Raw genomic sequence first — 17,585 nt, 5'->3', positions numbered from 1 at the left:
ATTTGGGTAAAGCTTTCTTTTAATCCTGTGTGTTTTTGGTTCATTGCAGGTATAGGCTAAGCGGGATGACCCTGCCCAGTTTGCAAGACTGGTTTGAAAATACCTTTGGTGCCAGTGTGAAGCATAAAAGCCCTGCGACAGTAAGTGTCATTGGTTTTCAAACCCTRATGTCTCCTGTTGGTGTGAATTCCAATGATGGCAGCGACCCGTTGATGGCTCCTCCTCCTCCCATGTCTTTGTCCTCAGCCCGTCCTGAATGTCAGCGCTGTGCCGCCGCCCAGACTGAACGAGGCATTCGTAGAGAACCTGAAGGCCACAGGCATCCCATTCTCCAATGAGGCGGAGGACAGGGTGTTCCGTGCCCACGGTGAGGCATGGCTGGGAATGCTCCGGTCCTCCAGGGGACTGGGTCTCATACAGTGTGTGATGCCATCTTTAATCTTACACATGCGGTACATAGGAACACAGCAGTATTATGAACATCACACTAATTATACTGATCATACAATCATAATTGCTTTTGTCGTAGTATATTTAAAATTTTTCTCTTGTGTTAACAGGTCATTGCTTACATGAAATCTTTGCTCTCAGAGAAGGGAAGACATTTGAGCGTGTTCCAGACATGGTGGTGTGGCCAAGTGAGTTTTTACATCACTACTGTTTTGAACGACCAACGTTTCCACCCCCCTCTCTCCCACAATGCATTGCTTCTCTTCATCCTGGCTCAGGTGTTGTTTTTTTTTTTTTTTTTAAGGGTTAATCTCTGCCGAGGCGTAGGGATATTGATATGTATGAGAGGTGGCTTAATAAGAAGCGTCAGGGGGAGGGCGTTGGACACCCAATACACCAGGCCCAGCACAGTATAGTCATGAATCATGGCAGATTGGTTCGCCGCAGTTATGGCTGGCACCTTTTTATCATGCAAATTTGTGTTGACTGATGGCTGGAATTTGATTGAGCAGACTCGGTGCCATTGCTACTCTTGTTATCGATGTAACACTAACATATAGCTGTGTGTTATATAATGACACGGGATAAAATAGCCATCCAAGATATTGTTATGTTTCTTTTGCCTCCGCAGACTGCCACAACGATGTGGTGAAAATTGTGGAGCTGGCATGCAAGCACAATGTTTGTTTGATACCGTACGGCGGTGAGTATTTTACTGTTGCAAACCCAATAGTGAAATATATTATTATGTTTTTATTTATGTTTTCCAAACTTTAAAATATATTTTAGATTAGAATGGTATGCCCTGTTTTGACCATGTGGCCTGGCCAGGGAAAGTGCTGGTTATAGCCTGCTGCTAGGGCCCAGCGCTTTCCCCTGGTGATGTGGTCAGGGAGAAGTCCTCACCTCTCTACTCTCCTGTCCCCCATCCAGGAGGGACCAGTGTGACCAGTGCTCTAGAGTGCCCCCCGGAGGAAACGCGCTGCATCGTCTCTCTGGATACTTCCCAGATGGTGGGGAATGAACTGACTTGGAAGACAGTACACGTTAGATCCACTCTGAGAGTCACACGTCGTAGATCTGTAAACAATGCTTGTATACCATACAAGGATCTGCTCCACAAAGCACTTTGTCTCAACACAACTTTTACTGTTTTTATAGGACCAAATATACACTGTGTACCCTTTTTGCTAACCAGAACAGCCTCAATTTGTCAGGGCATGGACTATACAATGTGTTAAGAGTTCTACAGGGATGCTGGCCCATGTTGACTCCAATGCTTCCCACAGTTGTGTCAAATTGGCTGGATGTCCTTTGGGTGGTGGATCATTCTTGAAACACACAGGGAAACTGTTGAGTGTGGAAAAGCCCAGCAGCGTTGCAGTGATTGACACAAACTTGTGCGCCTGGCACTTTCTACCATACCCTGTTCAAAGGCACTTAAATGTTTTGTCTTGTCCATTCACCCTCTGAATGACACACATTCTCAATGGATGTCTCTATTGTCTGAAGACTTATTAATCTTCCTTTAACCTGTCTCCTCCCCTTCATCCAAACTGTTTGAAGTGGATTGAACAAGTAACGTCATTAAGGAATCATAGCTTTCAACCTGGTCAGTCTGTCATGGAAAGAGCAGGTGTTCATAAGGTTTTGTATTTAGAGTAAAACCTTGTATCTGTATGTTAATGATACATCTTAGTTTTACAGACCGTATAATGTCTTGCACAAGATCAACCGGCTATATACTCTATTTATGGACAATAGAAAGCCAAGTATTACAGGAAATTTATTTTGAGACGTTAGAGCTTTTTTTGCTGTGAATGTCTGACGCTCTCACAACAGGAAAGATAGTGGTCGGTCAGCACGGAGGACGCTCTCACAACAGGAAAGGTAGGGGTCGGGCAGCACGGAGGACGCTCTCACAACAGGAGAGATGGGGGTCGGTCAGCACGGAGGACGCTCTCACAACAGGAGAGATGGGGGTCGGTCAGCACGGAGGACGCTCTCACAACAGGAAAGATGGGGGTTGGTCAGCACGGAGGACGCTCTCACAACAGGAGAGATGGGGGTCGGTCAGCACGGAGGACGCTCTCACAACAGAGAGAGTGGGGGTTCGGTGCGGCACGGAGGACGCTCTCACAACAGGAAAGATGGAGGTCGGTAGCACGGAGGACGCTCTTCACAACAGAAGATGGGGTCGGTCAGCACGGAGGACGCTCTCACAACAGGAGAGATGGAGGTCGGTCAGCACGGAGGACGCTCTCACAACAGGAAAGATAGGGTTCGGTCAGGGAGCGGAGGACGCTCTCACAACAGGAAAGATAAGGGGTCGGTCAGCACGGAGGACGCTCTCACAACAGGAAAGATGGGCGGTCGGTCAGCACGGAGGACGCTCTCACAACAGGAGAGATGGGGGTCGGTCAGCACGGAGGACGCTCTCACAACAGGAAGATAGAGATCATCAGCACGGAGGACGCTCTCACAACAGGAAAGATGGGGGTCGGTCAGCACGGAGGACGCTCTCACAACAGGAGAGATGGGGGTCGGTCAGCACGGAGGACGCTCTCACAACAGAAGAGATAGAGATCGGTCAGCACGGAGGACGCTCTCACAACAGGAGAAGATAGAGGGTCGGTCAGCACGGAGGACGCTCTCACAACAGGAAAGATGGGGGTCGGTCAGCACGGAGGACGCTCTCACAACAGGAGAGATGGGGGTCGGTCAGCACGGAGGACGCTCTCACAACAGAAAGATAAGAGTCGGTCAGCACGAGGACGCTCTCACAACAGGAAAGATAGAGGTCGGTCACACGGAGGACGCTCCTATATCCACATCAAAGCTTATTCGACGTCCAGCTGTCTCACTCTCTTATCTTACTTTCGGAGAATCATAAATTTGCTCAACTTTTTCCTCAGAGAAAAATACTGTGAGGGAAGGAAACCCAGTCGGAAACAGCATTTAGTATCAGTACTGTATCATAGAGCTGTTGGACAGCTGTCTACCCAGGTGATATATTGGCGGTCTGGACATTGCTAGTCCAGCAGTCACTGAGGAGGTGACGTAAAGGTGGCGTAAATACCAGTGCACTGGGTCAAGGGTCACGGGCATAGCGGTTCTGAGGGAGTCACATGAAAGGACTGTGTATGACCGCAGCAGACACTTTATTACCTCTGGAGAATGAGATGATGGCTCTAGCTGGGCCAGGGGTGACTGGAGAGGTTAACCTTTTGGAATCTGACTAACACTGTGTCCTCCCCACGGCCCAGTCCTCTAGTAACAACAGCCACTGTTCGTATCTCACAAGTGCTACTAAATACCCCCCCCCCCCCCCCCCCCCGTCGTCACATCTTCAACAAACAACACGAGCTTGGTTGTTAATACCTTTCTCTTGATAGATATTGTGGTCACCATGCATCGAGCTTTTTTTCCAGTCGTGTCATTTAAAGGCTGCATACTGACCTTTTTGGGGGTTCTAGAATTAATAAAAGGCTGCATACTGACCTTTTTGGGGTTCTAGAATTAATAAAAGCTGCACTCCTTTTTGGGGTTCTAGAATTAATAAAAGGCTGCATACTGACCTTTTGGGGGTTCTAGATTATAAAAGGCTGCATACTGACTTTTTTGGGGTTCTAGAATTAATAAAAGGCTGCATACTGACCTTTTTGGGGTTCTAGAATTAATAAAGGCTGCATACTGACCTTTTGGGGGGTTCTAGAATTAATAAAAGGCTGCATACTGACCTTTTGGGGTGTCTAGAATTAATAAAAGGCTGCATACTGACCTTTTTTGGGGGTTCTAGAATTAATAAGGCTGCATACTGACCTTTTGGGGGTTCTAGAATTAATAAAAGGCTGCATACTGACCTTTTTGGGGGTTCTAGAATTAATAAAAAGGCTGCATACTGACCTTTTTTGGGGTTCTAGAATTATAAAAGGCTGGCATACTGACCTTTTTGGGGGTTCTAGAATTAATAAAGGCTGCATACTGACCTTTTTTGGGGGTCTAGAATTAATAAAGGCTGCATACTGAACTTTTTGGGGGTTCTAGAATTAATAAAAGGCTGCATACTGACCTTTTTTGGGGTTCTAGAATATTAATAAAGGCTGCATTAGACCTTTTTTGGGGTTCTAGATTAATAAAAGGCGTCATACTGACCTTTTTGGGGTTCTAGAATTAATAAAGGCTGCATACTCACCTTTTTGGGGTTCTAGAATTAATAAAAGGCTGCGTACTGACCTTTTTGGGGTTCTAGAATTAATAAAAGGCTCGTAATACCTTTTTTGAGGGTTCTAGAATTAATAAAAGGCTGCATACTGACCTTTTTGAGGGTTCTAGAATTAATAAAAGGCTGCATACTCTCACCTTTTGGGGTTCTAGAATTAATAAAAGGCTGTCATACTGACCTTTTGGGGGTTCTAGAATTAATAAAGGCGCATACTCACCTTTGGGGGTTCTAGAATTAATAAAAGGCTGCATACTGACCTTTTTTTTGGGGGTTCTAGAATTAATAAAAGGCTGCATACTCACCTTTTTGGGGGTCTAGAATTAATAAAGGCTGCATACTGACCTTTTTGGGGGTTCATGAGATTAAGACCTTAACAACTGGAATGTATTTGATGTCATTCACTTGGTGAAGGCAGTTTTAGAGAACAGCCTGGATATGCTTCACACTACTACTGCAATCATTAAAATCCTCTCCTCTAACCCTGTATAGGATGTATCGACACAGATGTGCTTTTCATCAGGGCTAAACTCATAAGGCATTGTACACAATTTGTATAGTGGTCTAAACCAGGATCATCAACTAGATTCAACCGCGGGATAATTTTTTTCTTTGAGCGGATAGTCGGGGAGCCGGAACATACAGTGGGGAGAACAAGTATTTGATACACTGCCGATTTGCCGATTTTCTACTTACAAAGCATGTAGAGGTCTGTAATTTTTATCATAGGTACACTTCAACTGTGAGAGACGGAATCTAAAACAAAATCCCGAAATCACATTGTATGATTTTTAAGTAATTAATTCGCATTTTATTGCATGACATAAGTATTTGATACATCAGAAAAGCAGAACTTAATATTTGGTACAGAATCCTTTGTTTGCAATTACAGAGATCATACGTTTCCTGTAGTTCTTGACCAGGTTTGCACACACTGCAGCAGGGATTTTGGCCCACTCCTCCATACAGACCTTCTCCAGATCCTTCAGGTTTCGGGGCTGTCGCTGGGCAATACGGACTTTCAGCTCCCTCCAAAGATTTTCTATTGGGTTCGGTCTGGAGACTGGCTAGCCACTCCAGGACCTTGAGATACTTCTTACGAGCCACTCCTTAGTTGCCCTGGCTGTGTGTGTTCGGGTCGTTGTCATGCGGGAGACCCAGCCACGACCCATCATCAATGCTCTTACTGAGGGAAGGAGGTTGTTGGCTAAGATCTCGAATACATGGCCCCATCCATCCTCCCCTCAATACGGTGCAGTCGTCCTGTCCCCTTTGCAGAAAAGCATCCCCAAAGAATGATGTTTCCACCTCCATGCTTCACGGTTGGGATGGTGTTCTTGGGTTGTACTCATCCTTCTTCTTCCTCCAAACACGGCGAGTGGAGTTTAGACCAAAAAAGCTCTATTTTTTGAATCATCAGACCACATGACCTTCTCCCATTCCTCCTCTGGATCATCCAGATGGTCATTGGCAAACTTCAGACGGGCCTGGACATGCGCCTGCTTGAGCAGGGGACCTTGTGTGCGCTGCGGATTTTAATCCATGACGGCGTAGTGTTTTACTAATGGTTTTCTTTGAGACGTGGTCCAGCTCTCTTCAGGTCATTGACCAGGTCCTGCCGTGTAGTTCTGGGCTGATCCCTCACCTTCCTCATGATCCTTGATGCCCCACGAGGTGAGAATCTTGCATGGAGCCCCAGACCGAGGGTGATTGACCATCATCTTGAACTTCTTCTATTTTCTTCTATTTTCTAATAATTGCCGCCAACAGTTGTTTGCCTTCTCACCAAGCTGCTTGCCTATTGTCCTGTAGCCCATCCCAGCCTTGTGCAGGTCTACAATTTTATCCCTGATGTCCTTACACAGCTCTCTGGTCTTGGCCATTGTGAAGAGATTGGAGTCTGTTTGATTGAGTGTGTGGACAGTGTCTTTTTATACAGGTAACGAGTTCAACAGGTGCAGTTAATACAGGTAATGAGTGGAGAACAGGAGGGCTTCTTAAAGAAAAACTAACAGGTCTGTAGAGCCGGAATTCTTACTGGTTGGTAGGTGATCAAATACTTATGTCATGCATAAAATGCAAATGAATTACTTAAAATCATACAATGTGATTTTCTGGATTTTTGTTTTAGATTCCTCTCTCCAGTTGAAGTGTTTTACTTATGATAAAAATTACAGACCTCTACATGCTTTGTAAGTAGGAAAACCTGCAAAATCGGCAGTGTATCAAATACTTGTTCTCCCCACTGTAAATACAAATAATTTGTAGACTGCAATTGAGCGCAAGAATCCGAAACAGATATAATATTTGACTAAAACATAATAATTTCAAACGTTGCTAACATTTGTATATGATCCCCTGTCTCTCTATTATTTGTGGGAATACTTGAACAGATTTCTCAAATTAAAATCACATGGAGCTGATCTCCAGGTGTTTTTCCAGTATTTTATGTACAACAATAAAAACTCCATAAAACCACCGGCGGGCCACCAGTTGGGGAACCGTGGTCTAAATGACGTAAGCAGTGAAATGTAATGATCTCATTAGTTTTGTTTTTTGTTTTTATCTGCAGAACCGCATATTGTGGATCGACGAGAAGAATTTAGTCGCCCACGTTGAAGCTGGCATCATCGGTCAGGATTTGGAGAGATTAGTAAGTGCCTTGCCCTCATAAATACTAAACCATTTCATGCTGAATGATCTCCCATGAAAGGGCTCATTGTTGTTAAGTATAAGTATAAGCTGTCTTCTACAGGATCTTTCACCTGTAGCCTGCCATGCCTCTCCACCCTGGGTTAATGGTTTCCAGGGAGTGCAGAGATCCTATGCTAGGCAGGTCTGAGTAGGAGAAGAGGTAACTACGTTAGAGCTTGAGGCTCGGGCAATGAGCAGATGGCACCATCAAGCTAATTTCTAAAAATTGAGAAGGAGGCAGTGTTTGACGTGAAGGAATGCGTGCTCTGCGTCTCAAACTGGCTTCACCTTTGCATATAGAGGGGCCATTTTGACGGAGCAGATGGCTCTGCATTAAAAGCTGCCTGTCGGGGAGAGCAGTGCCATGAACGCACGGCCTGACTCCTCACATCACTTGGAAAACGGGAGACATTAGAGTAGGCCATTCCTGCCTGCTGCTGGGGCCCAGCACTGAGACCAGGGGCCCAGCACTGAGACCAGGGGCCCAGCACTGAGACCAGGGGCCCAGGCCACATCTGAAACGACTCATATTTTGACTCCCCCCTTTCATTTTTTCTTCTCCTCCACTTATAATTTGTGGTTAATTTTAGGATGTTGTAAAAAAATGTATGGTGTCATAAAGCCCATAATTTGAACATAAAAGCCCCTTAACAAACCCATAATTGAATCCAGTGGTGGAAGAGGAATTTGATTGTGATTTGGTTTCATATTTAAAATTCTTGTTGTTTTAGTGGTTTACACCAGGAGTTGGGTGCACGTTTTGGTTTTTGCCTCAGCACAACATGGCTGACTCAAATAATCAAAGCTTGATGAGGATGATGAGTTGGTTATTTGAATCAGCTGTGTAGTGCTAGGGCAGAAACCAAAACGTGCACCCATGGGGATGCCAGGACTGAGTTTGGGGAAAACCCTGATTTACACGACGTAGGTCTAAACTCTGCTCCTATGAATACTGATGAGTGTTTCTTTGTCACTCTCCCTCTCCCCAGCTCAATGAGAAAGGCTACTGTACGGGGCATGAGCCAGACTCCATGGAGTTCAGTTCGCTGGGCGGCTGGGTGGCTACTAGAGCATCAGGCATGAAGAAGAACGTATATGGTAACATTGAGGACCTGGTATGTTCCCTCTCTGTGACTAACTCTGATCTTACTGGGTGATTTGTAAATGGACAAAAGGTTGTAACGTGAAGTTGTAGGTGCGCCCATCAAAGCACACTTGCGTCATGCTAATGTATGGGAACCATTCTATTTGGATTTCTTGTGACGAAGGAGCCTGCTTGTTTTGTTTAAGCTCTGCCAATGATTGACAGAATTTAGCCTTGAATAGGAACTCAGCAACCGAAATAGCACTTGTTTTAACCTGGTATTTCATCACTCCTCTCTGCTGTGATTTAAAGTCAAGCTAAGTGACTTGAGCTGCCATCTTGTTTGTGGTATGTCCAGGTGATCCACTTAAAGGCGGTGACCCCTCGAGGGGTGATTGAGAAGAGCTGCCAGGGGCCACGCATGTCCACTGGGCCAGACATCCACCACTTCATCCTGGGCTCAGAAGGTAAGACTCACCTCAACACTCCTCCCAGGGATCATGACTTCAACAAGATTGTAAGTTGACCCTATCTGTGCAGTGTGTATAATGTAATAACCTGACTGGCTAACTTCATCCAGGGTGGGAGAAGAGATGCAGTTATGGGGGGGGGGGTATTGGTTTTGGGCCTCTGTGTCATGCCTGTCCTTGTCCCCCACCTCTTCTGTCCCACCCTGTCCTAGTGAGAGCCCAGTGACAATACTGCCATATGCCAGGTTGAGGAAGTGCAGGGACTCCTGGGAACTGCAGTGTTCAACAGCTGTGGATACATGCGCCTAACAAAGCACTGCAAGCTGTTTACTGACTATACACTGGGAGCCGGGCAGAGCTCTCCATCTGGACTCATTACAATGTATACTTAACGTACATCTGCTAATGAAAGCCGAACTAGATGTATTTCATTGAGTCCAATCATTTTTTATTTTTTTTTAAATGACCTTCAAATCAGGGACACAAATAGTTTGAAGTAAATCGGTCTCTCTCTCTCTCTCTCTCTCTCTCTCTCTCTCTCTCTCTCTCTATGTCTGTCTCTCTGTTCTACCTCCACCACAGTGTGGGTGTGACAGGCCCCCTTAGAGGAGGCCCAGGGTATGTGATGATGATTGAGTCACATCATTACTGTGTGAATTCAGAGCGAAAATAGTTCAAGACAGTGTATGGCTCCACTTGACCTGACGATATGTAATTGTTGTGGATATTTTCTCATAAGTCAACATTCATAAACACTCTTAAGTCTTTAGGAAAACATCTGTGTTTTTTTAATGGAAATAATTTAGTTAAAAGTAGTGCACTACGTAGTAGGCAATAGGGTGCCATTTTGTACACGGAGAGCTTCCTCTTGGTAGGGAGGATTCCACCTGTCACTAAACCAAGGTGGGAACATAACCCATAAAGCGGCAGACACAATGGGTACTCTGTGGGGTCGGGTCATGCTGGGAGCCCTGGGTGACGTGACGAGGACTTGGTGTCCCGGGACTTCCCTTGATATGCACCTGTTTTTTATTTCCTTAAACCCCCAGGCGATACATCTCACTGGTCTCCTGTGAGCAGCATGAAACCAGATAACGGGAGAAAATTAACATATACTGTGGTTAAAACGACGGGGCACTGCCAGTGAGGTAGTGGTTAAACCAACGGGGCACTGCCAGTGAGGTAGTGGTTAAACCAATGGGGCACTGCCAGTGAGGTAGTGGTTAAAACAACGGGGCACTGCCAGTGAGGTAGTGGTTAAACCAACGGGGCACTGCCAGTGAGGTAGTGGTTAAACCAACGGGCCACTGCCCAGTGAGGTAGTGGTTAAACCAACGGGGCACTGCCAGTGAGGTAGTGGTTAAACCAACGGGGCACTGCCAGTGAGGTAGTGGTTAAAACAATGGGGCACTGCCAGTGAGGTAGTGGTTAAACCAATGGGGCACTGCCAGTGAGGTAGTGGTTAAACAACGGGGCACTGCCAGTGAGGTAGTGGTTAAAACAACGGGGCACTGCAGTGAGGTAGTGGTTAAACCAATGGGGCCACTGCCAGTGAGGTAGTGGTTAAAACAATGGGGCACTGCCAGTGAGGTAGTGGTTAAACCACGACGGGGCACTGCCAGTGAGGTAGTGGTTAAAACAATGGGGCACTGCCAGTGAGGTAGTGGTTAAACCGACGGGGCACTGCCAGTGAGGTAGTGGTTAAAACAACGGGGGCATCTGCAGTGAGGTAGTGGTTAAAACAACGGGGCACTGCCAGTGAGGTAGTGGTTAAAACAACGGGGCACTGCCAGTGAGGTAGTGGTTAAAACAACGGGGCACTGTCTGTGAGGTAGTGGTTAAACCAACGGGGCACTGCCAGTGAGGTAGTGGTTAAAACAACGGGGCACTGCCAGTGAGGTAGTGGTTAAACCAACGGGTCACCGCCAGTGAGGTAGTGGTTAAAACAACGGGGCACTGCCTGTGAGGTAGTGGTTAAAACAACGGGTGGGTAAGCGCTGATCGCCTTTCTCAGTGAGCTAAGTAATGCTCTCTATACTTTCAATGCATTTTTCCGCAAAAGATGGGTAAATGTCACGCAAAATAAAAAAGGTGTGACAACGGTTTAGATGCGCTTGTCCTTCTCTACACCACTGGTCATCACCAGCCCAAACCTAAAGGCTGCTAGGAATGTTAAAGCATCATTTTAAGTAACACAATAAAACACATCCAATATCAGGCCATCGTTTTTAAAACCATTCTTGTATGAGAACCTTTTTGTTTCTGTAATATGTGTTTTCCCCTAGGAACCCTTGGTGTGGTTACCGAGGTAACGATGAAGATCCGACCAATCCCAGAGTACCAGAAGTATGGCTCGGTGGTCTTCCCTAACTTTGAGGCAGGCGTGGCCTGCTTACGAGAGGTTGCCAAGCAGGTCAATTACATTTCCGTCTTGTGTTTGTACGGTATGGTCTTTCCTATTGAAGACCTCCTGTAATACTGACAACATTTAGTTCACGTCTATCCAATCACATTAAAAAGTGAGTTGTAGTTGTGATATTTAATCTTTTGGTTATYTGACAGTATGTACAGTAGCTAAACTATGCAGATCAATGATATATTGTAGTGTACAAACAAAGTGGTTGGGTTGTGATTGGCAGAGCCCCAATTCTGGGAAGGGATAAGGAAGCCTCTCCCGCTCTGATTGGGTAGTGCTGATGCAGCCATTATCGATGACTGCATGCGTATTGTTTATGCAGTTCCAATCCTTGGTTAATACTGTGGTTTAGCTTAACACGCAATGAGCCCATTTTGAGCCCTGGCTTGTCATGGACGTATCCACACACTACCAGGAATATCTACTCGTGTCTCGAGGTTGTGTAGCAACTGTTATTTCAAAGGTTTTTCCTCTCAGTTAAGAAAGGTAATGCAGATCAATACTTCACCAGAACAGTGTGTGGGATGGGGAAATGTTTACAATGTGTAACACATGCTCCTGAATTATTTGTATTTATTTTTCTCCCAGAGGTGTCCACCGGCTTCCATCCGGCTCATGGATAACAAACAGTTTCATTTTGGTAAGTCAACATCATTCTGAACCCTGCCATTTGATCTCTGTAAAGGAACCGTTTGATACAATGCCTTCAGAAAGTATTCATACCCCGAGACTTATTCCACATTTTGTTGTGTTTACAGCCTGAATTCAAAAGTGATTCAATTGTTGTTGTTTTTCTCACCCATCTACACACAATACCCCGTAATGACAAAGTTTAAACATGTTTTAAAAATGTTTGCAAATGAAATGCAGAAATATCTCATTTACATATGTATTCACACCCCTGAGTCAATATATGTTAGAATCACCTTTGGCAGTGATTACAGCTGTGAGTCTTTCTGGGTAAGTCTCTAAGAGCTTTGTACACCTTGATTGTACAATATTTGCACATATTTRTTTTAATTGTTCATCCTCTTGTCAAATTGGTTATTGCTAGACAGCCATTTTCCAGTCTTGCCATAGATATTCAAGTGGATTTAAGTCCACTGTAACTAGGCCACCCAGGAACATTCAATGTCCTCTTGTTAAGCAATTCCAGTGTATATTTTGCCTTGTGTTTTAGGTTATTGTCSTGCTGAAAGGTGAATTTGTCTCCCAGTGTCTGTTGGAAAGCAGACTGAACCAGGTTTTCCTCTAGGATTGTGCCTGTGCTTAGCTCAATTCCGTTTTATTTTTATCCTGAAAAACTCCCTAGTCCTTGCTGATGACAAGCATACCCATAAACTGCAGCCACCACCATGCTTAAAAATATGAAGTGATACTCAATGATGTATTGGATTTGCCCCAAACATAACGCTTTGTATTCAGGACATAAAGTTGATTTCTTTGCCACATATTTTGACGTTTTACTTTAGTGCCTTATTGCAAGTAGGATGCATGTACATGCTAACTTCTTTCACTCTGTCAATTAGGTTAGCATTGTACACTAACTACAATATTGTTGTCCTTAGAGTTTAATGACTGTGATGGGAGAAAACTAACTATTTAAGTCACCAATGGCCTCATGGTGAAATCGCTGAGTGGTTTCCTTCTTCTCCGGCAACTTAATTAGGAAGGACACCTGTATCTTTGTAGCGACTGGGTGTATTGATACACCAGCCAAAGTGTAATTAATAACTTCACCGTGCTCAAAGGGAAATTCAATGTTTACTTTTTTTTATTTTTAACCATCTACTAATAGGTGCCCTTCTTTGCGAGGCATTGGAAAACCTCCCTGGTCTTTGTGGTTGTATCTGTGTTAGAAATTCGCTGCTCGACTGAGGGACCTTTCAGATAATTGTATGTGTGAGGTACAGAGATGAGGTAGTTATTCAAAAATCACTTATTGCACACAGTGAGTCTAAGCAACTTATGTGACTTGTTAAGCACGTTGTTACTCCTGAAGACTTTTGAGGCTCCCGAGTGGCGCTGTGGTCTAAGGCACTGTATCTCAGTGCTGGAGGCGTCACTACATACCCTGGTTCGATCCCGGGTATCGCAACCGGCCGTGAGTCCCTTTGGCCCAGCATCGTCCGGGTTAGGGGAGGGTTTTACCGTGGTATGCCGTCGTTGTAAATAAGAATTTGTTCTTAACTGACTTGCCTCGTTAAATAAAAAAATATATAAAAAGACTTGCCATAACTAAGTTGAATACTTATTGATTTAAGATTCTTCAGCTTTTAATTTTTAGTTAATTTGTAAACCTTTTGGAAAACTTAATTCCACTTTGACATTATGGGGTATTGTGTGTAGGCCAGTGACGACAAATCTCAATTTTAAATTCAAGCTGTAACACAACAAAATGTGGAAAAAGTCAAGGGGTGTGAATACACAGGGCCTTCAGAAAGTGTCTTTGTATAAGACGGGAGCTCAGAAGTGAAGCCATATTCTGACTGCTCTCTGGCTCTGCCTGTGCTTGGGGCTGACCTTATTTTCATTTCTGATTCCTTGACTCTGCCGTTCTTTTTTTAAATTGGCCTGCTTTTTGTGTGCGTCTCTTCACCCAACTGGAATCCATTTGAGGAAAGACCACTGCATTGGCAGCGTTTCTTCACAATGCTTTTTTTCTTCCGCCCTCTGCTGCGTTATTCTGCCCTCTGCTGCGTTATTCTGCCCTCTGCTGCGTTTTTCCGCCCTCTGCTGCGTTATTCCTCCCTCTGCTGCGTTATTCCGCCCTCTGCTGCGTTATTCCGCCCTCTGCTGCGTTATTCCGCCCTCTGCTGCGTTATTCTGCCCTCTGCCTTGCCGTTATTCTGCCCTCTGCTGCGTTATTCTGCCCTCTGCTGCGTTATTCTGCCCTCTGCTGCGTTATTCCTGCCCCTTGCTGCGTTATTCTCCCTCTGCTGCGTTATTCCGCCCTCTGCTGCGTTATTCCGCCCTCTGCTGCGTTATTCCGCCCCTGCTGCGTATTCTCCTCTGCTGCGTTATTCCTCCCTCGCTGCGTTATTCCGCCCTCTGCTGCGTTATGCTGCCCTCTGCTGCGTTTTCCCGCCCTCTGCTGCGTTATTAGCCCTCTGCTGCGTTATTCTGCCCTCTGCTGCGTTTTCCCGCCCTCTGCTGCGTTATTAGCCCTCTGCTGCGTTATTCTGCCCTCTGCTCTGCGCGTTATTCTGCCCTCTGCTGCGTTATTCCTCCCTCTGCCTGCGTTATTAGCCCTCTGCTGCGTATATTCCGCCCTCTGCTGCGTTATTCTGCCCTCTGCTGCGTTATTAGCCCTCTGCTGCGTTATTAGCCCTCTGCTGCGTTATTCTGCCCTCTGCTGCGTTATTCAGCCCTCTGCTGCGTTATTCCGCCCTCTGCTGCATTGCATTGAGTTCAATTGATTGTTATTTCACCAGTGGAGTAGCTAGTTGCACGCACGACTTGTGGATTGAAGCCTGGTGGGAAAATGACTGGGAACAATTTAAGCAGTGGTTATATTGAAGTTTTACAATATTGTTTCTTGAGGTCTGGTGGAAGGAATCCGGCGTTGGTGCCAGACATCTTTGTAAAGTTCTTCAGTCCCCTGGGATCTCATTACACTCCCTATATTCCCACTTCTTAGCTTTAAGCAGGCAAGATGAAGCTATTCGGTTTCTCACTAATATCTTAACCTCAGTCAGGGCTCTATGATAGGACACCTTCTTGGGCTTATTAGTGCCTTGTCCTCCCTTTTTGAATCACCCTGTCTGCTGAGTGAAGGGGTCTGCTGTATTTCAGAATGGGACAAGTAGTATAAAATACAGGGCCACGTATCTCAATACGCTAGTTAGATGAGAATGGCAATTAAATGCGCATTAAAGAGAGCGGGAAAAATGTACCCACTGTATGTATAATCACCCTCTCTTTCTGGTCACTGAGTATTTCATTAAAGAGTGATGGCTGCAGGACACCTAAAGATCCACAATCAGATTTAGAATGGAAACAATGAGGAAGTGAAGAGACTGAAACCGAGGGGAAGGAATGAGGTGTTCAGACTCAGGACTCTATCCTGTTGTGATTGATAACCATCCCATCAGCTCCAGACCCTCATTTTTGCTTGTCCACGTCCGTTTTCTGTGTCCGATCAGAAACAAACCAAAACGTGCGGTGGCTGAGGAAGACTGATATAGTGTCAAGCCCGCGCCCCCATTGGAAAGCCGCTGATTTATTGTTCCTTACTGGTTACTCGTCAAGTTATTCACGTTACCATTAATTTTCCTCCGTTTCTTTGTTCCCAAATAAATGTGCCTGCTGCCCTGTTGGAGTCCTGGAGGGAACGGGGAGGAGATGGGCGGGCTAAGTGAGACCAAATGTGTGAATAACTGACATCAGTGGGTTCTTTTTAACCGTATTGTCCAAAAGACAGAGGTCCACTTGGCTTTGAGTTGAGGGACTTGACCCTCTCTCTTTTTCTATTTCCACAGGTCATGCCCTGAAACCTCAAGTGTCGTCCATTTTCACACATTTTGTCGAAGGGTTAAAGAAGTTCTACATCACCAAGGTAACGCGTTCTTAATGCTTTGGCATGAATCCTAACTCCTCCTTTTTCTCTTTATGTAATTTGTATTTTTTGGGGAAAGTGTTAAACAAATGGTTATTTCCCTGTTTACCCCAGTTGAAAGGTTTCGACCCCCACCAGTTGGTGGTTGCCACCCTTCTGTTTGAAGGGGACCGCGAGAGGGTCCTGCAGCATGAAAAACAAGTTTACGACATCGCAGCAACATTTGGGTAAGTTGGTGGAAATAGGTGATCTGTCAGCTGGAGAGGGATTCTCCATTCAATATGTCTTCTACTTCAGCTACAACAGCAACAAACCTGGGTTCCTCTTTGACTTCCCCTACATGTTCAATTCTCTTGTGGAATTCAGGAAACTCTTTGCCCTTCGTAACATTTTTACATTTAAAAAAAAAACATTTTAGTCATTTAGCAGACGCTCTTATCCAGAGCGACTTACAGTAGAGTGCATACATTTTATTACATTTTTACATACTGAGACAAGGATATCCCTACCGGCCAAACCCTCCCTAACCCGGACGACGCTATGCCAATTGTGCGTCGCCCCACGGGTCTCCCGGTTGCGGCCGGCTGCGACAGAGCCTGGGCGCGAACCCAGCCCAGCCTGGGCGCGAACCCAGAGACTCTGGTGGCGCAGCTAGCACTGCGATGCAGTGCCCTAGACCACTGCGCCACCCGGGAGACTGAGACTGGAACAACCCTGTAGACAACTGAAAGGCAAAACTAATTAATATACACACGTGTGTGTGTGTTGTCCCAAAAGAGTCCGTGATTAGTGACTTGGTAGTGAAGCTGTGCTGCGAAGCCCCTGTCTGAGGTTCCTGAGGGCTGCTGGGCTGGGCCCCAACCCGCCAGGAGCCACACAGTTCCACACCATTACAGAAGAACCAGATCATACTGTAGCAACTCACTCCCTCCTTCCCTGGACACACCATCCTAGTTTCAAGTTTTATTAGACGTATGTACGCGTGGTGTACACCGTCCGACAGGACACGCGTGTGTACAGCGTGACAGCCGTGTGACACCGTCCGACAGGACACGCGTGGTGCACACCGTCCCGACAGGACAGCGTGGTGTACACCGTCCCGACAGGATACGCGTGGTGCACACTGTCCGACAGGATACGCGTGGTGCACACTGTCCGACAGGATACGCGTGGTGCACACCGTCCCGACAGGATACGCGTGGTGCACACCGTCCGACAGGATACGCGTGGTGCACACCGTCCGACAGGATACGCGTGGTGCACACCGTCCGACAGGACACGCGTGGTGCACACCGTCCCGACAGGATACGCGTGGTGCACACCGTCCGACAGGATGCCGTGGTGCACACCGTCCGACAGGATACGCGTGGTGCACACCGTCCCGACAGGATACGCGTGGTGCACACCGTCCCGACAGGATACGCGTGGTGCACACCGTCCGACAGGATACGCGTGGTGCACACCGTCCGACAGGATACGCGTGGTGCACACCGTCCGACAGGATACGCGTGGTGCACACTGTCCCGACAGGATACGCGTGGTGCACACGGTCCCGACAGGATACGCGTGGTGCACACTGTCCGACAGGATACGCGTGGTGTAACACTGTCCCGACAGGATACGCGTGGTGCACACTGTCCCGACAGGATACGCGTTGGTGCACACTGTCCACGCAGGATACGCGGGTGCAC

General features: G+C 46.3%; 1 protein-coding gene across 4 annotated transcripts in view; it reads left to right on the top strand.

Moving 5' to 3' along the window:
• The window catches only part of LOC112069433 (alkyldihydroxyacetonephosphate synthase, peroxisomal-like), a 48,964-nt gene that overhangs the window by 7,670 nt on the left and 23,709 nt on the right, over nucleotides 1-17,585 (top strand). For all 4 annotated transcript variants that reach the window (XM_024136773.2, XM_070438550.1, XM_070438552.1 and 1 more), the window contains exons 3-14: nucleotides 50-140; nucleotides 247-367; nucleotides 561-638; nucleotides 1,082-1,153; nucleotides 1,384-1,463; nucleotides 7,245-7,325; nucleotides 8,356-8,481; nucleotides 8,809-8,917; nucleotides 11,206-11,333; nucleotides 11,925-11,976; nucleotides 15,818-15,894; nucleotides 16,009-16,121. In XM_024136773.2, coding sequence (XP_023992541.1) covers nucleotides 50-140; nucleotides 247-367; nucleotides 561-638; nucleotides 1,082-1,153; nucleotides 1,384-1,463; nucleotides 7,245-7,325; nucleotides 8,356-8,481; nucleotides 8,809-8,917; nucleotides 11,206-11,333; nucleotides 11,925-11,976; nucleotides 15,818-15,894; nucleotides 16,009-16,121 — 1,128 coding nt within the window. The remainder of the gene's footprint in view (nucleotides 1-49; nucleotides 141-246; nucleotides 368-560; nucleotides 639-1,081; nucleotides 1,154-1,383; nucleotides 1,464-7,244; nucleotides 7,326-8,355; nucleotides 8,482-8,808; nucleotides 8,918-11,205; nucleotides 11,334-11,924; nucleotides 11,977-15,817; nucleotides 15,895-16,008; nucleotides 16,122-17,585) is intronic.

The sequence above is a fragment of the Salvelinus sp. IW2-2015 genome, unplaced genomic scaffold, assembly GCF_002910315.2.
Source record: "Salvelinus sp. IW2-2015 unplaced genomic scaffold, ASM291031v2 Un_scaffold1011, whole genome shotgun sequence".
In the NCBI taxonomy this organism is placed as follows: Eukaryota; Metazoa; Chordata; class Actinopteri; order Salmoniformes; family Salmonidae; genus Salvelinus; species Salvelinus sp. IW2-2015.
The sequence above is the reverse complement of the archived record's forward strand: the minus strand, read 5'-3'. Positions and strand labels throughout refer to the sequence as shown.